This window comes from Hyla sarda, chromosome 11, assembly GCF_029499605.1.
Source record: "Hyla sarda isolate aHylSar1 chromosome 11, aHylSar1.hap1, whole genome shotgun sequence".
NCBI lineage: Eukaryota > Metazoa > Chordata > Amphibia > Anura > Hylidae > Hyla > Hyla sarda.
Genome location: NC_079199.1, coordinates 96717531 through 96744344, shown reverse-complemented (window position 1 = coordinate 96744344; position 26814 = coordinate 96717531). Strand labels below are relative to the sequence as shown.

Genomic DNA, 26814 nt, shown 5'->3' with positions numbered 1-26814 from the left:
CCCCACATTAGGCCGCAGGTTCCCCACAATAGATTGCTGGTTATACCCCCCCCCCCCCACACACACACACAAAAAAACACATACAACACAGAGAGACTCACACACAAGTACACACTCACAGTCACACACACAGTCACACACACACACACAGAGTCACACAGTCACACACACACAGAGTCTCATACACACACAGAGTCTCACACACACAAACATAGATAGAGACAGACACACACACTCACCCATCCAGCGCAGCGCTCCTTCTCACCGGGCGCCGTGCGAGTGACGTAACTGACGTCCTCCTGCGCGGCCATACGGTGTGACGTCAGGCCGGCGCAGACGGAGCGGAGGCCGGGCACAATGCTGGTGAAGGTGAGGGGGTGTGTGATGATGGACGGGCGCACAGTGCAGGAGAAAGAGGGGGGTTGCTGATGGACGGGCACACACAGCGCGGGGGGGGGGGGTTGTGCTGACGGATGGGAGGCCGGTCGGGCACCGATGGGGGAGGTAGTGTCTGTGTAGCTGGGGGGGTGCGGCTACGGAGCGTCTTGGTGTCACCCCATTAGGTTGGTGTCACCCGGTGCGGGCCGCACCCCCCGCACCCGGGTCGCAACGCCACTGATGACCGTTTCCTGACATGTTTCTCGCAGGCACAAATCATGATTTCAACAAAGCCTTAGACAAGACTACAGACTTCTTTCCAGATGAATAGACAGCTATTTTAAAAGGAACCACTGTAGTGCAAAATAACTATGCAAAGAATATGGGATAAGTTATAGATCGGGCAAGGACATTCCTTCATGCGGACTGCCGCGACCCCATACAGGAGATCGTGGGGGTCCCAGTGGTCTGAAGCCCCACCCCCCATTCTCTGATCTATAATTTATCCCTTAATCCAGTGTTACCCAACCAGGGTGCCTTCAGGTGTTGCAAAACTACAACTTCCAGCATGCCCGGACAGCCAAAGGCTGTCCGGGCATGCTGGGAGTTGTAGTTTTGCAACATCTGGAGGCACCCTGGTTGGGTAACACTGCTCTAATCTTCGGATAGGGGATAAGTTATTTTGCACCACAGAATTCCTTCAATATTCTTCATTAAGCAGTAAGGTGCTGGGGTTCACACAGATTCTGCAAAAATCGGATCCATTTATTGGTCCTACACATTCTGTACATTGTTTTCACAGCAATTTCTTTAATACTGGCTATTCTCCACATATTTCTATAGTTTTGTAAATTCTATGCTTGTTTTTTTTCTTTTATAATAAAGGCAAACTTAAGCCATGGGGAGAAACTAAAGAGAATAAAGATGCAGCACAGAACAGGTCATCCATGCTGAAGAATAACTACAAGCAGCCTCCCGCTTCAACCAGGTATTGAAAGGAACCTTAAAGAGTATCTATCTTAAACTAAACTTCCCTTAATCCCCCTCCCAATCTGTGCCTGACTCTCTCTCTATCCCTGTGATTATTTCGAGTTAAAACTCCCTGTAAATACCTTTTTTCCCTCTATCTTCAGTAGCCCAGTTTGGAGCTGTGTACTAGGGAAGGAAGTGGGTGTGGCCCTAGGCACAACGTCATCTGATGCCTGCCAGGGCCGCCTTCCGCCCTTCTTTCTGTATGTTGCGCTACTTCTCGGGTGCACACATACAGGCTGAGGAGAGGGCAGGGACGGCAGCCTCTGAATCTCCTCCTCTGTTTGGCTATACACGTGCCATACAGAGAGGAGGAACGTCGTAGGACAGAGCTGCCGTGCCCTGCAGGGATACACGCACAGCGCCTGCTCCCGCCTGTCTATGCTGAGTATGTGATTTCGGACTCAACAGCCAGGCCGGCGTAAGTCCGAAATCACTGAAAAAGCTGGCGGACAGGGGCTCCTAGGGAGACCCCTAGTGGCCAAACTTTCAAAACGAAAATACACATGAAAGGAAACATTTTATTAAATAGAATTCAATTACGAAGTTAATCTATAAATTATATTAAAAAAAGACTTGATAAGAGGTACTCTTTAATCCTAGACAGGAACCATAGAATAGGAAGCCATTTTGTAGAAAACTTGCAGAGAACACATGTGGAAAGCTTAGTGTGAACTGAACCTTTACTGCAGTCATGAGAGGGGGAGGGATCCTGCAGCAGCTAATTGCCTTACAGCTAAAGGTAATACAGGACATGATCACTGTCTATTAACTATTTATTGCATTGATTAATAAGGACACAAGTTGCCTTGAGGGATTTCTGTGGATTCTTTATTTTCTTTTCCCCCCATGTAGTGATTTGTTAAGGGGTTAACCAGAATTAGAAAAACCCAGTTGTTTTCTTCCACAAACAGCGTCACCCTTGTCCTCAGGCTGTGTGTGGTATTGCAGCTCAGTTCAATAGAAGTGAATGGAGCAGAGAGAGTTGTAGTACCGCACACAACCTGATGATAGGGGTGGTACTGCTTCTGGTCATATTCCCTAAAACCGGGGGGGGTACTAGGACACCCCTATAGATTCTAAAGTTATATTTAAAGGGGTACTCCGGCGGAAAACATCGAATACCCTATCCAAAGGATAGGGGGTAAGATGTCTGATCACGGGGGTCCCACCGCTGGGGACCCCTGCGATCTCTGGGCCGGCAGCAGCGGCATCTAGAACATCCTAGGGCAGAAGTCTCAAACTGTGGCCCTCCAGATGTTGCAAAACTTTAACTCCCAGCATGTCTGGACAGCCAACGGCAGGCATGCTGGGAGTTGAAGTTTTGCAAAATCTGGAGGGTCACAGTTTGAGTCCACTGTCTTAGGGGATTAGATGTATCCCACTGGAGTAACCATTCAACCCAGTGGAAGGTTTTTTTTTTTTTTTGTTTTTTTTATTAAATCAACCGGTGTCGGAAAGTTAAACAGATTTGTAAATTACTTCTATTAAAAAATCTTAATCCTTCCAGTACTTATCAGCTGCTGTATGATCAGCAGGAAGTTCTTTTCTTTTTTCAAAAAAAGAAAAGAACTTCCTGTGGATCATACAGCAGCTGATAAGTACTGGAAGGGTTAAGATTTTTTCATAGAAGTAATTTACAACTCTGTTTAACTTTCTGGCAACAGTTGATTTAAAAAAATGTTTTCCATTGGAGTACCCCTTTAAATGTAGAAAGAGAAGGTGCTTCTTAGCTCTTGACCAGGTGTAAAATAGGGTCTATTTATGGCCGGCAAGTTGGCAAGAAGATGGATTTGTGCAGGCCCTGTTCAGATTAAGAATCTTCCTGCACTGGTCATAGAGCAGGTCTAGAACATTCTACCATAGGAACCTGTAGTCTGGAGACTGTTACCTATATGTGGCTAATAAAGCATCTTTCTAAATGTTAAAAGGGTTATCCCAAACCTGTACTTAGGTTGTATGTGGTATTTTATAACTGTTTTATTGAAGTAAATGGAGCAAATGTGCAATACCCCACACAACCTGAGTACAGGTGTGGTGCTGTTTTTGAAAGAAATTTGCTCTGTTCCTATTCCTGGACAACTCCTTTATTAGCAGCAGCAGCTCAGACAAGATGGCCACCCTCATAATTCTCTAAAGAAAATAGTACAACAATCTACATTGAGTTAACAGATGTAGACAGATCGGTGGGCTTATACCAGTGATCACCAACCTGTGGGTCTCACAATTCCATTATACCCAAACAGCTGGCATGCTGGGAATTGTAGTCTTGCCACAGGTTGGGAATCACTGGGTTTATATCATTCTGTGCAGACGGGCTAATGTTCTGCTACAAAATAGGAAAATAAAAATGTTTCTATTATACGTACATTTCTACATATTTAAAAAAAAAAAAATCCCTTTTTAAAAGGGGTATGCTGTTTTCGTGCTGCAGGGGTCGGCCCCTCCCCTCATGACGTTATGGCCATGCCCCCCCCCTCAATGCACGTCAATGGGAGGGGGTTTTGACTGCCATCACACCCTCTCCCATAGACTTACATTGAGGGGGCGTGGTCATGACAGGACGAGGGGAGTGCCCGACCCCTGCAGCACGAAAACAGCATTCCGAATGCTGGCCAGTGGAGTACCCCTTTAAGAGTAGTGGTCACGTATCACTACATATAGTAACTGTTAGCTGCTACTACTGAGATGTAAAATCTCTTCTGTACACGTATTTTTCTTTGTCTTCCGCAGAGACGAGCGGCGTAAACAGCATGAGAAGGACCGAAAGAACCAGAGAGACAAAACGCTTGGGTCCAGGAGAGGAGTCGCCGTCCTTTAGAGAATTTAATACGTTTTTTTTTTAGGACCAATTTTGTTGTCATCCTCTACTTCTGTAAAATGAGGGAATTTTTTTTTATTTTCTGTATTTTAATGTTCTTGCTTAAGCAGCTTTACAAAGTTGGACATTCTATACCGCCACTTGTTTTTTTTAAGATTGACAAATAATGGTTATGTAAATATATTGATGGCAGCTAATGTTAAAATAATTCAACCTTTTAGATAGCTCCTGCTTAGAGATGAGCGAACTTACAGTAAATTTGATTCGTCACGAACTTCTCTGCTCGGCAGTTGATGACTTTTCCTGCATAAATTAGTTCAGCTTTCAGGTGCTCCGGTGGGCTGGAAAGAGTCTCCTAGGACTGTATCCACCTTTTCCAGCCCACCGGAGCACCTGAAGGCTGAACTAATTTACGCAGGAAAAGTCATCAACTGCCGAGCAGAGAAGTTCGTGACGAATCAAATTTACTGTAAGTTCGCTCATCTCTACTGCTTTCTATAATAAAAGCAGTATTTTTGCTTCAGGTAAATCATTTGCATCCCTAAGTTGTTACCATAGAATAGCAGCTAAACAAGCACTTAGACGTAAAGGACTAACCCCTTATACCAATGTTTCCCAACGAGGGTGCCTCCAGCTGTTGCAAAATTACAACTCCCAGCATGCCCGGGCATGCTGGGAGTTGTAGTTTTGCAACAGCTGGAGGCACCCTCGTTGGAAAACACTGACTTATTTAATTGCATACATATTAGAGAAAGGAGGCCTAATAGAATTCATAACAAGGGGTATAACATATTACTAGTAATAAGCCCATCCCCACTCTAACTTATGTAATTTTTACATAGCTCTTGGTGGGAAAAAAATGTTGACAGAAAAATGTTTTAACCAAGCAGATGAAGGTTTAGAGAATTTCCTTGGATAGTGGAAGTTGTGTAGGATAGCATTGATATCTCATTGCATGGGATAAGAAACTTGGTTAAGCGGGAATCTGCTTTCCCATCTGCCTGCATAAATCTTCACTCTTGTATCCTATGGATGTAGGAGCCTGTGCCCTCGTGAGAATAGAGTGCTCCTGTGGGCATAGGCTCCACGTCACTAGGACAAAGTCACTAATAAACTTGGTTAAGCGGGAATCTGCTTTCCTAGCTTCCCTGCATTTTTGTTCCCATCTTCTGCATAAATCTTCACTCTTGTATCCTATGGACGTAGGAGCCTGTGCCCACGTGAGCTATGGATGTAGGAGCCTGTGCCCACGTGAGCTATGGACGTAGGAGCCTGTGCCCACGTGAGCTATGGACGTAGGAGCCTGTGCCCACGTGAGCTATGGACGTAGGAGCCTGTGCCCACGTGAGAATAGAGTGCTCATGTGGGCATAGGCTCCACGTCACTAGGACAAAGCTGCGCCTGCGCTCTATTCTAGCAGAATGCTCACGTGGGCACAGGCTCTCATGCCATTAGGATGTGACCGAAGATTTATGCAAAAGATGGGGGCAAGAAGGCTCAGAAAGCCGCTCTTTCCTCCATAGCTTATAACAGTGTTCCCTTGACCAGGGTGCCTCCAGCTGTTGCGAAACTACAACTCCAAGCATGCCCGGACAGCCTTTGGCTGTCCGGGCATGCTGGGAGTTGTAGTTTCACAACAGCTGGAGGCACCCTGGTTGGTAAACACTGGCTTATATAGACATATTTGCATACTAGCATTCAAAAAGTGCAAAATGTCCAGTCTGCCTCATGATCCATCCACCTATTTGAGATGTAGTCAATAAGGATGTTGATTTAATATTTTAAACATGGCGTTCCATTGGCCAGAAGTGTTCTCATAGATATCTTAAAGGGGTACTCCGGTGGAAAGATTTTTTGTTTTTAAATCAACTGGTGTCCGAAAGTTAAACATTTGTAAATTATATATATATTGTCCTTCCAGTACTTATTGGCAGCTGTATGCTACAGAGGAAATGCTTTTTTTTTGTCTTGTCCACAGTGCTCTCTGCTGACACCTGATGCCCGTATCAGGAACTGTCCAGAGCAGGAGAAAATCCCCATAGGAAACCTATGCTGCTCTGGACAGTTCCTGATACAGGCATCAGGTGTCAGCAGAGAGCACTGTGGACAAGACAAAAAAGAAATTCAAAAAGAATTTCCTCTAGCATACAGCTGCTAATAAGTGCTGGAAGGATTAAGATTTTTAAATAGAAGTAATTTACAAATCTGTTAAAATTTCTGGCACCAGTTCATAAAAAAAAATAGTTTTCCACCAGAGTACCCCTTTTAATATAGGTTTGCCTTAACTGGAAAAAAAAGTATGCCAAGAAATAGACTAATGCAACTGTATAGATGACCCCAATTCGACGACACTGAACATAGGAACTAAGGGGGAGATTTATCAAAACCTGTCCAGAGGAAAAGTTGCCCATAGCAACCAATCAGATCACTTCCATTTTGCAGGGGCCTTTTCAAAAATGAAAGAAGCGATCTGATTGGTTGTTATGGGCAACTCAGCAACTTTTCCTCTGGACAGGTTGTGATAAATCCCCTTTATGGTACGTTCACACGAGCAGATTTTTGCAGCGTCATGCGCCGCGGATCCGCTGGTGAAGGCCCGCTCTGTGCTGTTTTTACATGTTCCTGGTCGTAGTCGCAATACGCCGCTACGAGCAGACACACTGCGATGTGCTCGTCGCAGTATACTCGCACATCGCGGGAGCCCTCTGCCTAGCTCGGAGCAGGCGCGATGTGAGAGTACGCCGCGCACATCGCTGCAGTGTGTCTGCCCGTCGCGGCATATTGCTGCTACAAGCAGGAACATGTAAAGACAGCACAGAGTGGACCTTCAACAGCGGATCCGCAGCGTAAAATATGCTATAAATCCACTCGTGTGAACGTACCCTTAAAGGGGTACTCCGGCGCTAAGACATCTTATCCCCTATCCAAAGGATAGGGGATAAGATGTCTGATCGCGGGGGTCCCGTCGCTGTCACGCCCCCTCCATAGGCTTGCATTGAGCGTGACTTCACTATGCTCCGTCCCCGTGATCGCCAGTAATCAGACCTGGAGTGAGCACACTCCGGAGGCTGATACTAACAGGGTGCGGCGTGGAAGATCACGTGGGTCCCCAGCGGCAGGACCCCTGCGATCAGGCATCTTATCCCCTATCCTTTGGATAGAGGATAAGATGTCTAAGCGCCGGAGTACCCCTTTAAATGTCAATCGGGCCTAGGATACACAGAGCAATAAAGCCTCACCACACGACCTTTCTTCTATTCCTTCATAACCAAGAGTTCTTCCTGTCAACACAAATGTGTCCCACTGAATACTACGGTATATAAGGAGACGTTAATACCTGTAGACCTGGATATAAAAAGGAATGTGTTTGTGTGAGTACAGGCCCAGATTTATCAAACTGAGGAAAAAGTGATTTTCCCACAGCAGCCAATCACGGCTCAGCTTTCACTTTACCAGAGCTCGTTAGCCGAGCTGTGATTGGTTGCTGTGGGAAAATTCCTCTTCTCCCACAGTTTGATTAATCTGGGCCATAATGTGCAAAAACAAAATAAATTAAAACCTTACAGGACTTGACTAAACCTTTCATTTCTTCTCCCTTATTATTATTAAGCTTGTAAATACTGTTTTTTCTTTTCCATAGCCCTGTGATCTTATGTCCCGTCCGGTACAAGTTGTATATGTATAGTATAGAATGTTACGTTTGTAGGAATGCTATATATGTTATTTATTATAATGGTAACATGCTTAATAAATGCCATTTTGCTTAAGTGTTTTCTATGATTTTTTTTTTTTTAACTATCCTTAGTATTTTGCTCTCCCAATATTTTACATCCACTTCTCAGGCTGCGCGCACAGTATGCTGGATGATTTATTTACAGTGGTCCCTCAACATACGATGGTAATCCGTTCCAAACGGACCATCGTATGTTGAGGGATCCGTCCAATGTAAAGTATAGGACAATGGTCTACAACCTGCGGACCTCCAGATGTTGCAAAACTACAACCCCCAGCATGCCCGGACAGCCAACGGCTGTCCGGGCATGCTGGGAGTTGTAGTTTTGCAACATCTGGAGGTCCGCAGGTTGAAGACCACTGGTAGAGGAAGTTGTACTCACCTGTCCCCACCACTCCGGACCGTCACCGCTGCCCGGGATGTCGCCCTCCATCACTGTCGCCGCGTCCCCGCCGCTCCGGCAAGGCCTCTGCTTCCCCGGCATCCGCGCTCTCAGTCGCCGCCATCACGTCGCTACGCACGCCGCTCCCATTGGATGACGGGACGGCGTGCCCAGCGAAGTGATGACTACGATTGAGAGCGCCGACAATGCAGGGGATCCCGAAGAGGAGCCCCGAGGACAGGTAAGTGATCGTCAGCGGACCACACGGGGCACCGTAAACGGCTATCCGGTGGCAGCTGAAGCAGTCTGCGCTGCCGGATAGCCGTTTATGCGATGGCCCCGACATACAAAAGCATCGTATGTTGATGCTGCCTACAACATGTGATGGCCTCTGAGAGATGCCTCTATGTCGGGGCCATCGTAGATTGAGGGGGGGTCACTGCATATTTTGGACTCAACTTGTGGTTTTAGCAAATAAATACAATTTTTTCGGTCTCCATTCCACTCCTAAAATGTGTGAACAAAGTGGTTAAAATAACTTCACTACAATGAGATGAATAAAGAATAATTTACTGCCTGTAACTTACAGCACAAAAACAAATCCCTTATAAAGGTGTGGTTTTGTATAATTCGTAAGCAAATTCCTCCGTATGTGCTGGATCTTTACATAACCCGATAAAATCGATCTCCAGTTGAAATGGTCCATCGGCTCTGTCTGCGAGCGTAAATCCAAGGGTGGTAATCTTTAAAGAGAAGGACGATAGATAAAAGGTTATCTCTCTGGTAAACTTAAAGGGGTTATCCAGGAAAAAAATGTTTTTCTATCAACTGGCTCCAGAAAGTTAAACAGATTAGTAAATTTACTTCTATTATAAAACCTTAATCCTTCCAATAATTATCAGCTGCTGAAGTGGAGTTGTTCTTTTCTGTCTGGCAACAGTGCTCTCTGCTGACATCTCTGCCTGTCTCGGGAACTGCACAGAGTAGAAGAGGTTTGCTATGGGGATTTGGTTCTACTCTGGACAGTTCCCGAGACAAGTGTCATCAGAGAGCACTTAGACAGAAAAGAACAACTCCACTTCAGCAGCTCATAAGTACTGAAAGGATTAAGATTTTTTTTAATAGCAGTAATTTTCAAATCTGTTTCACTTTCTGGAGCCAGTTGATATAAAGTTTTTTCCTGGACCACCTCTTTTAAAAGGGGTCCAGGATTAGAAGAACAGAGCTGCATTTTTCAAAGAACAGCGCCACACCTGTCCTCTGGTTGTGTGGCGTATTACAACTTGGCGCCACTCCAATGGAACAGAGCTTGTACTACCATAGACAACCTGAGGACTAGTGTGGTGCTATTGGATAGAAATCTGATCTGTTTTTCTATTCCTAGATAACCCCATATAAAAGGAGTATTCCGGCCTTAGACATCTTATCCCCTACCCAATGGATAGGGGATAAGATATCTGACCACAAGGGTCCCACGATCTGTGCGGCCCCCGAGACGTGACTACACAGCCACGCCACCCCACCCCCCTCCATTCATGTCTATGGGAGGGGGCGTGACTGCCGTCACGCCCCCTCCCATAGACATGAATGGAGAGAGGAGAATATGTCTAAGGCTGGAATACCCCTTTAAGAAGGGGGGGGTTTCTCTCAGCCAGTCCATCGATAAGCGCAGGCATGGCGTATACCTCTATACCCTGCTCACCATATACACACCTTATCTGGCCACAGAACGTACTGTCCGTCTTGAATTCTTCCTCGACTTGTCATGAAGAACTTTGACAAAGGAATCTGTAAAATTGTTTAAAAAGAAAAATTTGGTTTTAGTGCTGATGTGTTTGCTGTATTATTATTAGTTTTTTGTAAGACTCCTAGGCATCATGTACACTGCTGAATCTCTGCCGTTTGCTTTCCAGTAATGCTGGGAATTGTAGTTTTGCAACAGCTGGAGGTCCAGTTTAATACCAGATCCCGCGCCGCCGCCCCCCCCAATGTGTCTGCTAAAACTCTACTAAAAAGTTTACCGTATTTTTCGCCGTATAAGACGCACTTTTTCTTCCCCAAAACGGGGGGGGGGGGAGAGTTGGTGCGTCTTATATGGCGAATATACACCCGAGGCTGCTGCGGGCGAGAGCGGGAAGTCAGCGGTAAGTACAGAGGCTGCGGCGGTGCGGTACAGCGCTGACTACGCGCCCGCAGCAGCCTCATGACCGCCGGTGAATTTTTCACCTCACACCGGCTATGTTTATTGCCCTAGGCCTGGAACATACAGTTCCGGGGCGCCGGGCAGGTGAATTACTAATAACTGTATACTAAAAACCAGGGTGCCTCCAGCTGTTGTGAAACTACAACTCCCAGCATGCCTGGACCAGCAAAGGCTGTCCGGGCATGCTGGTAGTTGTAGTTTCACAACAGCTGGAGGCACCCTGGTTTTTAGTATACATGAATTCGTTTTTACCTGCTCTGGCCGGCCCCCGCCTGCAGCCGCACACATGAGCCGGCCCGGGCAGATAATCATAGGTTTTCCTATGCCGGACATCCCTGTGTCCCGAAAAATCTTTTCGGGACATAAGGATGTCCGCGGGTCACTCACCATTCCCTGCCCGCCGCGCGTCCTCCTCCGATCCTCCGCCTCTCTATGGTTGTACGCACAGGACCTCAGTGACGTCCCGTCCGTACAACCATAGAGGCGCAGGAGGACCGGAGGAAGACGCACGCCAGCCGGGGCCTGGTGAGTGACCGGCGGCGCGTAATCTTCAGTGTTCCAGTACCTACTGCTAAGGTCCATAGGCCATAGCAGTAGATTGTGACACCGGGCCAGAGGAGCGGTGACCGGAACACTGTGGGGGCAGTACACTGTATATGGCTGGAAGCTGTATGTCTGTGGGGGGGGAGCTGCCTACTATTGTGGGGGAACTATACTGCCAACTATTGTGGGGGAACTATACTGATATAAAAGATTTTACTACAGTATTTGGTTCAGAATCTTTTTTTTTCTCTGGATTTTCCTCCTTTAAAATTGGGTGCGTCTTATATGCCGGAGCGTCTTATATGGCGAAAATACGGTACTTTACATAAATACCAGTTATTTCTACCAGAGTAGTCCTACTATATCGGGCTTTACAAGTTCGGGGCACCATGGCAATTATTTAAAGGGTACTCCGCCCCTAGACATCTTATCCCCTTATCCAAAGGATCGGGGATAAGATGTCTGATCGCTGGGGACCCCCTGCGATCTCTGCTGTGGTGCACGGAGTAAACTTCGCTCTGTGCCGGATGACTGGCGATGCGGGGTGGAGGCTCATGACGTCCCTGTCACACCCTGCACGTGAAGTCACGGCCACACCCCCTCAATGCAAGTCTATAGAAGAGGGCGTGGCAGCCATCACACCCCCCTCCCATAGGGGAAAAGATGTCTGATTACAGGGGTCCCCGTGATCTCGGCTGCGGCACCCCAGACATCCTGTGCACGGAGCCAACTTTATTCAGTGCCAGATGACTGGCGATGCAGGGCGGAGACTCGTCACAGTCATGCCCTGCTCGTGATGTCATGGCCATGCCCCCTCAATGCAAGTCTATGGGAGGGGGCGTGACGAAGTCACGCCCCCTCACATAGACCAGCATTAAGGGGGTGCGGCCATGACGTCACGAGCCTCCGGCGCTGCACCCGACGCTCTAAACGAACGCGGCAGGACCCCCGTGATCCCCCTGCTGCACCCATCGTTGCAGTAGAGGTCTAGGGGTGGCATACCCCTTTTAAGAATACTCTATTTGTAAGTATTTTATGAATGAAAAACACCCACTAAAGAATTTCGTGGTGGCGCCTAGGTTTTTGTCAGCCTTTTTCAATAAGGATTACACATATTAAAGGGAACCAATCATCAGATTTTACCCTATATAATGCTTGGCAAAGCGTTATATAGGGTAAAATCTTTATTTTTACCATTCCCGGGGGACGCTCCTGCCCCCATAGATGGTAAAGATATGAAGTTATAAACTAGTCACCGCCGCCGCCGTAAGTAGTCACCTGGGCGAGGAGCTCCACTCACCAACTCCCATTCTTCAGCCGGCAGCGACGCCCCCTCCGCTTGATTGATGGGCCGCGTCATTGTTCTGCTTTGTCTGTTCAGTGAGCGGAACAATGACGCGGCCCATCAATCAAGCGGAGGGGGCGTCACTCCCGGCCGAAGAACGGGAATAGGTGAGTGGAGCTCTTCGCCCAGGGGACTACTTACGGCCGTGGCGGTGACTAGTTTATAACTTCATATCTTCACTATCCCTGGGGCAGGAGCGTCCCCCGGGGATGGCGAAGACAACAATTTTACCCTATATAACGCTTTACCAAGCAAAATATATAGGGTAAAATCTGATTGGTTCCCTTTAAATCTCCCTGATCTCCCGTTCTGCCTGTAGTCAGCGCTCTAGTGTTACATGGACATCAGGTGACCACCGCACACAGTCGCCAGTCACGCTCTGTACGGAGTATCACCGCCGAGGCTGCTGATTGGATGCGGCAGTCATGTGATATCCACTGCTCAGGTGACACCGAAGACATCAGGGAGTAATTACCATGACACTGGACAAGCTGAGGGGACAGTAATCATGACATCACAATGTCCCGTTTCGTGGGTATCCAGGCTCCTAAATTCATAACTAGTTTGTCCAGCCTTGTGTTCTTTTCTGTGAGTGTTGAGACATCACATTAAATCCTTACCTTTATATCCTGCCAGTACGGTCCACCGCGGGTGTATATAAAGTAATTGTATAAATCGTCCCACTGGATCGAAAAATACGTTTCAGACTGGATGTTCACCATCCACGGCCGCCCATCTCCCCGAACCCTCAAGTGCAGAGTATTAAAGTTGGACCAGTCATAAGACAACTTACGATTGAACGCTCCCTGTAGTAAAGAAATATACAGTCTATGAAATGAGCGTAGGACGGTGTAGAAACTTTCTACCCTTACTCTTTTCTAGGGAGCTCAAACAACATGGAAGATCTAAAGAGCAAACGATTCTGCAGGAATACACTACCCCTATCATCTCATAAGATCCTGAGATCACACAGCGCCCCCTATGTACATCACAGCCTCAGCAAAAACAAAAACCCTTCACATCTCGGGTGAATTTATAATATAAGAACAGCCCGAGGCTCAGGGCATCCTAGCCATTCAGGATGTATTGGAAAATTAAAAGTAAAACGGTCACCCACACTATAACTTGATACACCGGGTTATAGTGGGGGTGAACAGGAGACCAATGCGGGGTCTCGGAATGCTATACCTACCTGCAGTCCGGAGCCCCAATCCCCCCTCTTCCAGCGCTGACTTGTGCTTTGAGGCTGGCCCGCCGGCTAGATTTAAATATTCATAAGCGCTGGTCACGTGAGCGCTCGTGCCTACTGAATACTTAAATCTAGTCGGCGGGCCTGCCTCAAAGCGCAAGTCAGCGCTGGAAGAGGGGGACTTTCGGGGGACCGGTGCTCCGGACTGCAGGTAGGTATAGCAATCCGAGACCCCACATCGATCTCCTGTTCACCCGCACTATAACCCGATACATATTGGGTTATAGAACGGGTGACCGTTTCCTTTAAGTTTGAGGAGGCTACAAGTCCTCTTTATAAGAAGGTAACGGTTAGGGGGGAGGGGTTTTCAAAGCTATGCCCATTGTGTGGGGTATCACAAAATAAACCTTTATTCACCTCCAGTGCTCCCGCGGTGCCTCTGGTGTCCTGCTTTGTCCCTGGTCTGATGGTCTTCCTGAGCTGCAGCGTGACCGTCAGGCCCATGAGGCACCCAGTGTTTCATACTGCAGCTTAGCGAATCACTGGCTTCAGCGATGTCCCGCCTTGGCCAGCAATTCGCTGAGCGGCAATATGACATTCCGGGTGCCTCTTGGGCCTGACAGTCATGTTGCAGCTTAGAAAGATGATCGCCGTGAGGGAACGAAGCCAGACACCAGAGGCACTGCTGGAGCACAGGAGGTGAGTGAAGGTTTATTTTGTAATACCCCACACAATGGGCATAGATTTGAACCCCCACAACAGTTGATTAATCCCTATAAAGTGGTATTCCAGGTTCTAAATATGCTTGTATTGCCGGTCCTCTCAAGCCTTTCCCAGCCTTCTGTGCAGCTCGAGACAACACATCACAGGTCAGCTGATCACAGAGGTTTGACTTCTTCTCATTTTCCCTGACATGCAGCCTACTGAGGACGTGTTGGGCCCATCTCTACATCCTGCCATACCTGCATTTAAGACAGGCATGGCGGGACATACAGGTGGGCAGCACTCGTCATCAGAGGGCTGACATGTCAGGTGAGAAGAGAAGCAGATAAGCCCCCTGTGATCAGATAACCTGCGACAAATTGTCTCAGAACCCCCTTGCATGGAGCGATGTGTTGTAATGCTCTATTAGAGCACCGGAGATACCCGAGCGCTGTACTTATATATCCAGGGCTCCTATATACCATAGAATCTCCCAATAGTGGACACTCACGGGGAATAAAAGTGTCCGCTATTGAGAGGTGTCCCTTATTGGGAAAAAGAGCTAAAAAAAAATAAAAAAAAACTTTTCAAATGATCAAATACTGTCCTGTACTCACTCCAGAGTGTAATTACCTATAAAAAAAAATCATATAAAGCAATATTACAGTAGAATCTCCCAGTGCCGTTTAATCTCCCCTTATCCCCCTGTGCCACATCATTTTCCCTTGATCCCCCTGTGACATTTAATTCCCCCTTTATTACCCTCTGTGTAAATTCACCACCCCCTCTTTATGAAATGGCACAGGGGGATAAAGGGGAATGAAATGGCACAGGGGGATAGAGGGGGAATGAAATGGCACAGGGGGATAAAGGAGAATGAAATGGCACAGGGGGATAAAGGGGGAATGAAATGGCACAGGGGGATAAAGGGGGAATGAAATGGCACAGGGGGATAAAGGGGGAATGAAATGGCACAGGGGGATAAAGAGGAATGAAATGGCACAGGGGGGATAAAGGGGAATGAAATGGCACAGGGGGATAAAGAGGAATGAAATGGCACAGGGGGATAAAGAGGAATGAAATGGCACAGGGGGGATAAAGGAGAATGAAATGGCACAGGGGGGATAAAGGGGAATGAAATGGCACAGGGGGATAGAGGGGAATGAAATGGCACAGGGGGATAAAGAGGAATGAAATGGCACAGGGGGATAGAGGGGAATGAAATGGTACAGGGGGGATAGAGGGGAATGAAATGGCACAGGGGGATAAAGGGGGAATGAAATGGCACAGGGGGATAGAGGGGAATGAAATGGCACAGGGGGATAGAGGGGAATGAAATGGCACAGGGGGGATAAAGGGGAATGAAATGGCACAGGGGGATAGAGGGGAATGAAATGGCACAGGGGGATAGAGGGGAATGAAATGGCACAGGGGGATAGAGGGGAATGAAATGGCACAGGGGGATAGAGGGGAATGAAATGGCACAGGGGGGATAGAGGGGAATGAAATGGCACAGGGGGATAGAGGGGAATGAAATGGCACAGGGGGAATAAAGGGGAATGAAGGGGGATGAAATGGCACAGGGGGATAAAGGGGAATGAAATGGCACCGGGGGCTAAAGGGGAATGAAATGGCACAGGGGGATAAAGGGGAATGAAATGGGACAGGGGAATAAAGGGGAATGAAATGGGACAGGGGGGGGATAGAGGGGAATGAAATGGGACAGGGGGGGATAGAGGGGAATGAAATGGCACAGGGGGATAAAGAGGAATTAAATGGCACAGGGGGGTAAAGAGGAATGAAATGGCACAGGGGGATAAAGGGGGATGAAATAGCACAGGGGGATAAAGGGGAATGAAATGGCACAGGGGGATAAAGGGGAATGAAATGGCACAGGGGGATAGAGGGGAATGAAATGGGACAGGGGGATAAAGGGGGATGAAATGGGACAGGGAGATAAAGGGGGAATGAAATAGCACAGGGTGATAAAGGGGAATGAAATGGCACAGGGGGATAAAGAGGAATGAAATGGCACAGGGGGATAAAGGGGAATGAAATGGCACAGGGGGATAAAGGGGGAATGAAATGGCACAGGGGGATAAAGGGGAATGAAATGGCACAGGGGGATAGAGGGGAATGAAATGGCACAGGGGGATAAAGGGGGAATGAAATGGCACAGGGGGATAGAGGGGAATGAAATGGCACAGGGGGATAGAGGGGAATGAAATGGCACAGGGGGATAGAGGGGAATGAAATGGCACAGGGGGATAGAGGGGAATGAAATGGCACAGGGGGATAGAGGGGAATGAAATGGCACAGGGGGATAGAGGGGAATGAAATGGCACAGGGGGATAAAGGGGAATGAAATGGCACAGGGGGATAAAGGGGAATGAAATGGGACAGGGGGATAAAGGGGGGGGGATGAAATGACACAGGGGGATAAAGGAGAATGAAATGGCACAGGGGGATAAAGGAGAATTAAATGGCACAGGGGGATAAAGGGGGAATGAAATGGCACAGGGGGATAAAGGGGAATGAAATGGCACAGGGGGATAAAGGGGAATGAAATGGCACAGGGGGATAAAGGGGAATGAAATGGCACAGGGGGATAAAGGGGAATGAAATGGCACAGGGGGTGGTAAAGAGGGGATGATGAATTTGCACTGATGGTAATAAATGGGGAATTAAATAGCACAGGGGGGGATCAAGAGGACATGATGTGGCACAGGGGGTAATAAAGGGGGGGGGTGATTTGACACAAGGGAAATAAAGTGGTACAGGGGAGGAGCGGTGTTAAGGAAGGGGGGGGGGGATGATGTGGCTGGTGGACATACAGATATAGGAGAACACTATTTTTTTTTTCCAACTGTAATTTTTATTAAAGATTTTCACATAAAAAACAGAAAGTTAGTAAAACACATTCAAAGCATAATCTGGGGCAATGCCCAGAGCGATCACATCAGAGGAGAACACTTTATTAACATCAGTCTTCTGCTTCTGTGCTGGGGCTTCTGCAGGGGGTGCAGCGGGGGCCTGGGTCCCTTACCGGGGTATTGGCTGTACCCCCTGACAGCAGCCCTGTGTACAAGGTAGGGCCGGCACATAAGCCTGGTTGTCCCCTATTGAAGTGTTTTGTCCCCTATAAGGTGTGTCCGCATCCGCTATTGGGAGGGTGCAAATACATTACGTCTTATGGGAATCTGCTGGGGGATTATAAACTGTCTGCTATTGGGAGATGTCCGCGTAAGGAGATTTTACTGTACAAGGCATGGAGTGTGTGCTGACACAATGCTTCCTGCACCGGGACACACGGTTCTCCCTTCTGGAGATTACTGTCGATTATTCTGATCAGGACAGGACAGTGCCGCTGGATGTTTGCAGTCTGCATCTTCCTCCACATTCATTGCTAGAATCAGTGCGATGTTGCCCTAACTATCAAGAGGCGAAAGGCAGTCTGCGCTATTCTACCCCACAAATAAAACGTGCTTTGTCTTTATCCGAATACCTTTACCTGACATATATGCCCATTTATAAATCTAAACCTCTTCTAAACAAGTTATACATTGACCCTCCACATACAGAGTATACATTGTACAAACCTTTGGAGCCTTAGTTCTCAGGGTGCAATATCCGCTGAATTTGGTTTCTCCATCCCGGGGCACTTCATTATTGAGCACTCCGTAGAACTGAGCCGTCAGGTTGTTGTTGCCCAGTCTCAGGAAGGCCTGGCTCTTACCCCCTATTTCCATATCGGACGACACCACCCATTTCTGCAGATCCTCAGGACACCTGAACTCCCACACCACACTGGTCTGTTCCAGGAGGTCCTCCCGAAGTGATTTACCTCCCGGCCCTCTAAGGTGGGCCGCTCCTTCTTTCATCAGAAGACCTAAGTGTTTCTTCAGACTCGTAATACCATTTCTGATACTAAAATCGGTTTTCTTCCAAAAAGGTGTATCATCTGGAGGAAGACCGGGCCTTCTGTAACTACTGCTGTGTAACACCGGATGGTGAAAGGCCGGACAGACGGAGGGACAATGTGTCTTAGTCCACCCATAGTTCTTGTAGAGGCCAAGTCCTCTAGTGATATTCCGCATTGCAGCCATAGCGTCACCCTGTGGTGCTCGGTAGAACCATCACTTGGCTCCTATAGGTCCAATGGACACGGATACATTTTCCTGTTGTAAGAAGAAAAAGAAAACAAAATGAATTGTAGCAGAATAAGGTCGGCTTCACACCACAATGGCCTCCCATTAGAAAACACTGTGCATGCTTTATATAGATGACCCACTGGTTTTAGTAGGCATCTTATATTGTCATTTAAATAAGGACTGGGGTATATATATATATATATATATATATATATATATATATACAAAATCATAGGATTTTGCAGTATCTTGTAATAACCTTTTTTATTGGACTAACAAGAAAACACACAGGTTACATCTCACGAAATATGCAGGGGTTAAAGGGGTACTCCGGCCCCAAGACATCTTATCCCCTATCCAAAGAATAGGGAATAAGATGTCTGATCGCCGCTGGGGACCCCCGCAATCTAGCATGCAGCACCCACTTGTAAGCACTGCTGGAGGCTCTCAGTGTTATGCCTCCCGACCATGGGGACGGAGTATTGTGACGTCATGACTCCGCCCTCGTGTGACGTCCCGCCCCGCTCCGTCAATGCAAGTCTATGGGAGGGGGCGTGACGGCTGTCACGCCCCCTCCCATAGACTTGCATTGAGGGGGCGGGGTGTGACATCACATCGGGGTGGAGTCGTGACGTCACAACACTACGTCCCCATGGTCGGGAGGCATAACACTGAGAGCCTCCAGCAGTGCTTACAAGTGGGCGCTGCATGCTAGATTGCGGGGGTTCCCCAGCGGCGATCAGACATCTTATTCCCTATCCTTTGGATAGGGGAAAAGGTGCCTTGGGGCCGGAGTACCCCTTTAAATCAACAGATGTGGAGAATTCACACTAAGTTGGGCCATAAATTATATAGTTATAGGACGATAGACTACATCAGGCATAGGCAACCTTCGGGACTGGAGATGTTTTGGACTACATCTCCCATAATGCTTTGTCAGCATTTTGGCTGTAAGAGCATCATGGGAGATGTAGTCCAAAACATCTGCACTGCTGAAGGTTACCTATACCTGGACTACATAGATAAGAGTGAGAAAAGTGGGGGGGGGGGGGGAGAGAGCAGGGGCTACTCCTAACTATATATATATATATATATACACATATATATATATATATATATACACATACACACACACACACATATATATATATATATATAGCAGAGATTAGAGAATAATGTACAGGTTCTTGTGTATGCCTTGTGCCTACGTGTTCTAGCTGATGCAGCAAGCAGAGGATAAGCTACATTTATGTGAAACCATCAAAAAATCCATCAAGTAATTCTGTATCGCAGCTTACATTATAAATGAATCCGGCTGAAGTCGTGGCGTTTGATCACTGCACCTGGTCATCTCATCAGGCTGCTAGTGCTGGAGGTCACCCAGGTGAACTCAGACTCATAAGTGGGTTATGGTCAGTTCGCACTGCATGTAGTTTTGATGCCTTTTCTTATACAAAAGGGCATTGGAAGTGATTTGATCTATAATCACATTTGAGGGGTTTTATGAAGATTTTCTGTTCACACGTTGACTTCTTGCAGCATTTTCCACACATTTGTACTGTAATTTGTCTGTTTTTGCGGAGATTTTCCATAATTGTGGTAAAAAATTTATTTTTACCATGATTTACACAACTAAGGTAAAATATCACCACAATAACAATGGGAACATCTTGGAAAAATGCTGAAAAAACAAACGTATTTGTGAATGCAGGAGGAGAATAACTACTGCATATCCGGATCCCATACAGATAGATGCAGTATTCTTTGCATTCCGTGCAACCTCAGCACAAAGAATGAACATGTTCATTATTTGTGTTGACACAGAAAATGGAATTTCCGTGCCGGAAACATCTGGCACGGAAATTCCGCCGTGTGCAAAAAGCAGCAGAATCCCACTGAATTCAATGGGACTCTGCTGCAGCGGAATCTCCATGCTGGATTCAAATGCAGAATCATGCCATGTGAACATGGCCTTAGAGATAGCAGCAGAATACAGATATAGCTGGAGGGGATGTGTATAGATACTATATATCATGATTCCATAGAGATAGCAGCAGTACACAGATCAAGGTGATGGGGAGGGATCTCATAGGTGATGACATTATCTTATAGGGCACAGGAATGTGGCTGACCCAGGAGTGACTTCCTGACAGGAAAAACTGTTTGTTATATCTATCAACTGGCTCCAGAAAGTCAAACAGATTTGTAAATTACTTTTAATAAAAAAAAAATATATATATATATATATGTGTATTTAGTAATAATATTTATTATTTAAATATATATTATATATATGTATTTTTTTATAATTATTTTATTAAATAAACACATGTATTTATATATATATATATATATATATATATATGTATATACTTAATAAACTAACACTATATAATATAATTATAAAAAAATTAATATATATATATATATATATATATATTTTTTTTTTTTTTTTTCATTGATTACTATGTTTAAAATATATATATATATATATATACCTAGCAATGCATATACCCAATATACACAGAGGAGGGGGGTCCTCTGCCCCTTACAGGTGCCTTGTACATGGGGCAAGGACAAACTGATGAAGCGATAAAAGACTATTATCCTGACTGTTCAGCTTCCTATATCCGCTATATGGTAACAGTTCACATTGGATGACACAGGCGGTACCGCCAGCCGCGCTTTATAGAAACCACAGCCGTGTCCTTACCGTCCTAGATACCCGGCGAAGACTCCAGGAAACTACACGAGTCGCGCCGATGACGTCATCCCCGAGCGACGGCGCTGACCTCTCACCGAGCTTTATTAGTATCAGTGAGGGCTAACAGTGGACAGAGCGCGCGCAGATAGCTGGAGCACTGTCATGTGTAAAGATCAGAGCTATACATAAGCTTTAGTAATCTTATAATGTAACTCAGTGTTTCCCACACAGAATGCCTGCAGCTGTTGCAATACTACAACTCCCAGCATGCCAAGCGCCCTGTTTGGGAATCACTGCATTAAAATGTAACTCCGTTGCCCGTTCTGCAAAGTTTGGCGTGGAGATATGCTGTGCGTGCCACGCCAAGCGAGTTCTGTGCACTAGTGCTTTTCTTATTACTAGGACTTGTGCACGGAACTCGCGGGGCATGACACGGCTGCCCGGGGCAACTGCGCCGGCTGTGTCTCTCCACAACGAACTTCGCGGAACGGGAGAACAACGCTGGAATTACGTTTCTGCAGTCATGTCGCCAACGAGAGATGTCAGTGGAACAAACTATCTCTTCCGATCCGTCCATACACATAGATATTTGGCGTTCAAATATTTGATGTTCAGGCGTTCTGATAGGGCAGCGGGGAGGTAAGCCACTGCCAGACTCCCCAAAATGGCAAAGTATCTCACCAAGTACAAAATACAATGTAAATCGAACATGGCCCGATTCTTCCTCCAAAATCATTTGTCGGGCGCCGGGCAGGTGAATTTTTCCGGTTCTTAGCCTGGCTTCGGGCAGGCAGGACCGGACTTGACAAGCGCAGCGGCGCTCAGCAGTCTGTATGGAACGGGCTCTGGACTCCTGCCCGCTCCATACTCAGCAGCCCCCCGGCTTATTTCAGTAGTCGGGGGCCACCGCTAATAGCCAAAATGCAGCGATTGCCGCGGGCGGCTATTAACACTTTTAGATCGCAGCTGTCAAAGGTGACAGCGGCGTCTAAACGGACATGCGAATGCTCCCTGGTGGATTAGTGGGGTGGATCGACACTCCCCCTCCCCAGCATGACCCGGGGGGTGATCCCCTATAAAGGTAGCCGGAGGGCTTACCTCTGTTCTCTGCTGTCCTATGGCTGTCATTGATAGAGCCTGGCTGGACTAGGCTCTATCAATGGATCGCAGAGCACACAGATCAATGGAGTTCAATAGAACTCTATTGATCTGTATGAGGAGTCTGATGATTCCTCCTAAAAGTAAAAAAAAAATAATAATAATAAGTTTTAATAAAAGTTTAAAAGACACACATTAACCCTTTCCATGTTGAAAGTTCAAATCACCCCCTTTTCCTATATAAAAACATGTAAACATAATAATAATAAACATATTTAGCATCGATGCGTAATTGTACGAACTATTAAAATATAACATTATGTATCCCAAACGGTAAATGTAAAAAAAAAATACCAAACCACAGAATTGCAATTTTTATAATATCCCAGTAAAAAAAATAAGTTAAAAAGCGATTAAAAAGTCAGATCAATACCAAAATGGTACCGATACAAAAAACAGATTATGGAGCAAAAAAAAAATAAAAATAGCCCTCATACAGCCTGGTATGTGAAAAAATAAAAAATAAATTAAAAAAAAGCTACAGGGGTCAAAAAAGGCAATTAAAAAATTTTTAAAACGTTGTAAAACATGACGGAAACCATACAAATCTGGTATTGCTGTAATCAGGCGGCCTAAAGTATCAAAACAACATGTTATCTGACCACAAGGTAAATGGCGTAGAAAAGAAAACCACAAAATTTGCCAAATTATCTTTTACTATTTCAATTTCACTTCACCAATTATATATTTTTTTGGTTCGGAGAATATGTTATTGCAAAATGAAAAGGTATCATTCTAGTAGGTAGTTATTGTGGTGTCCCGGTACCGTATTGTATACCGTACCTTGTATGGTGGTCCCCATAGTCAGAGTAACTACTCTCAGGTAGGGTCCCCCAGGTGGGACAGCCCCTAGTCGCCTCTCCTCTACTCTAATTGTGATGTTTACATGTACATATTTAATAATAATGTGTATATTTAACCTCTTCAGGACATAGGGCATATGGATACGCCCTGCATTCCGAGTCCTTAAGGACCGAGGGCGTATTCATACGCCCGTGGGAATTCCGGTCCCCACCGCTAGCCGGTTGGGGACCGGTGCCCGATGCCTGCCGAAATCGTTCAGCAGGCATCCTGGCATATCGCCCAGGGGGGTCATTATGCCCCCCCATGTCAGCGATCGCCGCAGATCGCTGGACAATTCAGTCCAGCGATCTGCGGCGATTCCGGGTCAATCGGGTCTCCAGTGACCCGGAATTACTGGCTGTTCGGGGCCGTCTCTGACGGCCCCGAACAGCCAGAGCCTGCAGGGGTGAGGTGGCACTGGTGCCACCTCACGATCGCCCTGATTCGTCGGCCGGATTACCGGCCGACCAATCAGGGCGCCTGCTGCGGGTGTCACTCCCGCACCCGCTCCGCCCCTCTTCCGGAGGACGTGAGCGGGTGCGGGACGTGCACCCCAGGTGCTGGGGACCCCGATCCCCGGCGTCAATGTTGGGATCGGGGCCCCAGGAGCAGCGGCGGCGGCAGGACTGACCTCATGCGGCTGGATCGTTGGAGGTGAGGGACAGCCTCCTGCTGTTGCTTAGCAACAGCTCCCAGCATGCAAAAAGGGCATGCTGGGAGCTGTAGTTAGGCAACAGCAGGAGGCAGACCACCACAACTCCCAGCATTCCTTTATGGGCATGCTGGGACTTATGGTTTTGCAACAGCTGGAGGCACATTTTTTCTATGGAAAAGTGTACCTTCAGCTGTTGTATAACTACAACTCCCAGCTTGCACAAACAGCTAAAGTGCATGCTGGGAGTTGTAGTGGTGCATCTGCTGGTTGCATAACTACAACTCCCAGCATGCCCGTTGGCTGTCGGTGACTGCTGAGAGTTGTAGTTTTGCAACAGCTGAAGGCACACTGGTTGTGAAACTTAGAGTTTTTTTTTTTTACCTAACTCAGTGTTTCACGACCGGTGTGCCTCCAGCTGTTGCAAACTCCAACTCTCAGCAGTCAATGTACACCATGCACCGTACATGCTGGGAGTTGTAGTTTTGCAACAGCTGGAGGCACACTGGTTGTGAAACACTGAGTTAGGTCACAAACTCAGTGATACATAACCAGTGTGCCTACAGTTGTTGCAAAACTACAACTCTCAGCAGTCACCGACAGCCAACGGGCATGCTGGGAGTTGTAGTTATGCAACAGCTGGATGTCCCCCCCCCCAATGTGAATGTACAGGGTACACTCACATGGGCGGAGGATTACAGTAAGTATCTGGCTGCAAGTTTGAGCTGCCGCAAACTTTCTGCTGCAGCTCAAACTGCCAGCGAGAAACTACTGTGAACCCCCGCCCGTGCGACTGTACCCTAAAAACACTACACTAACACTAAATAAAATAAAAAGTAAAAAACACTACATATACACGTTCCCCTACACAGCCCCCCTCCCCTCCCCAATAAAAATGAAAGTGTCTGGTAAGCCACTGTTTCCAAAACGGAGCCTCCAGCTGTTGCAAAACAACTCCCAGTATTGTCGGACAGCCGTTGACTGTCCAGGCATGCTGGGAGTTTTGCAACAGCTGGAGGCACCCTGTTTGGGAATCACTGGCGTAGAATACCCCTATGTCCACCCCTATGTAAGTCCCTAATTTAGGCCTCAAATGCGCATGGCGCTCTCACTTTGGAGCCCTGTCGTATTTCAAGGTAACAGTTTAGGGTCACATATGGGGTATCGCCGTACTCGGGAGAAATTGTGTTACAAATTTTGTGGGGTATTTTCTGCTTTTACCCTTTTTAAAAATGTTAAATTTTTGGGAAAACAAGTATTTTAGGTAAAAAAATTATTATTTTTTTTTTAACATATGCAAAAGTCGTGAAACACCTGTAGGGCATTAAGGTTCACTTAACTCCTTGTTACATTCCCCGAGGGCTCTAGTTTCCAAAATGGTATGCCATGTGTTTTTTTTTTTGCTGTCCTGGCACCATAGGGGCTTCCTAAATGCGGCATGCCCCCAGAGCAAAATTTGCTTTCAAAAAGCCAAATGTGACTCCTTCTCTTCCGAGACCTGTAGTGCGCCAGCAGAGCAATTTTCACCCCCATATGGGGTGTTTTCTGAATCGGGAGAAATTGGGCTTCAAATTTTTAGGGGTATTTTCTGCTATTACCCTTTTTAAAAATTAAAAATTTTTTGGAAAACAAGCATTTTAGGTAAAAATTATTATTTTTTTTTTTTTACATTTGCAAAAGTCGTGAAACACCTGTGGGGTATTAAGGCTCACTTTATCCCATGTTACATTCCCCGAGGGGTCTACTTTCCAAAATGGTATGCCATGTGTTTTTTTTTTTGCTGTTCTGGCACCATAAGGGCTTCCTAAATGCAACATGCCCCCCAAAAACCATTTCAGAAAAACGTACTCTCCAAAATCCCCTTGTCGCTCCTTCCCTTCTGAGCCCTCTACTGCGCCCGCCGAACAATTTACATAGACATATGAGGTATGTCCTTACTCGAGAGAAATTGGGCTACAAATACAAGTAAAAATTTTGTCCTTTTACCCCTTGTAAAAATTAAAAAATTGGGTCTACAAGAACATGCAGCCGTTGGCTGTCCGGGCATGCTGGGAGTTGTAGTTTTGCAACATCTGGAGGTCCGCAGACTGAAGACCACTGCATAGGAGGTAATACTCACGTGTCCTCGCCGCTCCGGACCCGTCACCGCTGCCCTGGATGTCGCTCCAACGCTGTCGCCGTGTCCCCGTCACTCCGGAACGTCTCTGCTGCTGGCCGGGTATCGACGTGATGACGAGGAAGGAGAGCGCCGGCCATACAGGGGATCCCTGAACGGGGAAGACACCGAGGAGGCAGGTAAGGTCCCCCCCGGTGTCCTGTAAGCACTAACGCTGCTATTCAGTCGGGCTGTTCGGGACCGCCGGGGTGAAATCGCGGCGGTCCCGAACAGCCCGACTGAACAGCCGGGTTAGTGTCACTTTCCCTTCAGACGCGGCGGTCAGCTTTGATCGCCGCGTCTGAAGGGTTAATAAAGGGCATCACCGCGATCAGTGATGTCCTGTATTAGCCGCGGGTCCCGGCCGTTGATGGCCGCAGGGACCGCCGCGATAGGGGCGTATTCGCCGTACAAGACGCACCAACTTCCCCCCCCCCCCCAGTTTTCGGGAAGAAAAAGTGCGTCTTATACGGCGAAAAATACGGTACATTGTTAGCGCTGCAGGACCTTCGGTCATGTGACTATGTTAAAGGAGTACTCTAGTCCAGAGTATTCCTGCTCCGTCCTGCAAAATAAATGAAAATGAACCATCACTCACCTCCCTGGGTTCCCGTGGAACGTCACTACAGCTGATCGGTCCTCCGGTCCATCTCCTTCATACTTCCGGGTGTAGCGAAGCGTCACATGGCGCTCAGCCTATCGCCGGCCGCCGCGATGCCCATAATAGGCTGAGCGCCATGTGACGCTTTGTTACACCCGGAAGTATGAAGGAGATGGACCGGAGGACCGATCAGCTGTAGTGACGCTCCGCGGGAACCCAGGGAGG

The 26814-nt window shown here is 47.1% G+C and overlaps 2 protein-coding genes across 6 annotated transcripts in view; one reads left to right on the top strand and one right to left on the bottom strand.

The window, feature by feature from the left end:
• NUSAP1 (nucleolar and spindle associated protein 1) overlaps nt 1-4493 on the top strand; it is a 27550-nt gene extending 23057 nt beyond the window's left edge. The window contains exons 11-13 of one of the 3 annotated variants that reach the window (XR_008848699.1): nt 1264-1366; nt 2011-2149; nt 4141-4493. Coding sequence is in view for 2 of the 3 variants with exons in the window: in XM_056545398.1 (XP_056401373.1) it covers nt 1264-1366; nt 4141-4228 (191 nt within the window). In the remaining variant the exon portion in view is untranslated. The remainder of the gene's footprint in view (nt 1-1263; nt 1367-2010; nt 2150-4140) is intronic. The other 2 variants (XM_056545398.1, XM_056545397.1) reach the window with 2 other exon arrangements.
• A 4410-nt stretch (nt 4494-8903) lies between these two features.
• Nucleotides 8904-26814, bottom strand: part of NDUFAF1 (NADH:ubiquinone oxidoreductase complex assembly factor 1) — a 60171-nt gene continuing 42260 nt past the window's right edge. For 2 of the 3 annotated variants that reach the window (XM_056545718.1, XM_056545716.1), the window contains exons 2-5: nt 17925-18503; nt 13055-13240; nt 10057-10131; nt 8904-9086 (exon numbers count right to left, since the gene is read on the bottom strand). In XM_056545718.1, the coding sequence (XP_056401693.1) occupies nt 8949-9086; nt 10057-10131; nt 13055-13240; nt 17925-18431 (906 nt within the window). In that variant the 5' untranslated portion in view covers nt 18432-18503 and the 3' untranslated portion in view covers nt 8904-8948. Of the gene's footprint in view, nt 9087-10056; nt 10132-13054; nt 13241-17924; nt 18504-21189; nt 21328-26814 lie in introns of those variants that run through there. The other variant, XM_056545717.1, reaches the window with a different exon arrangement.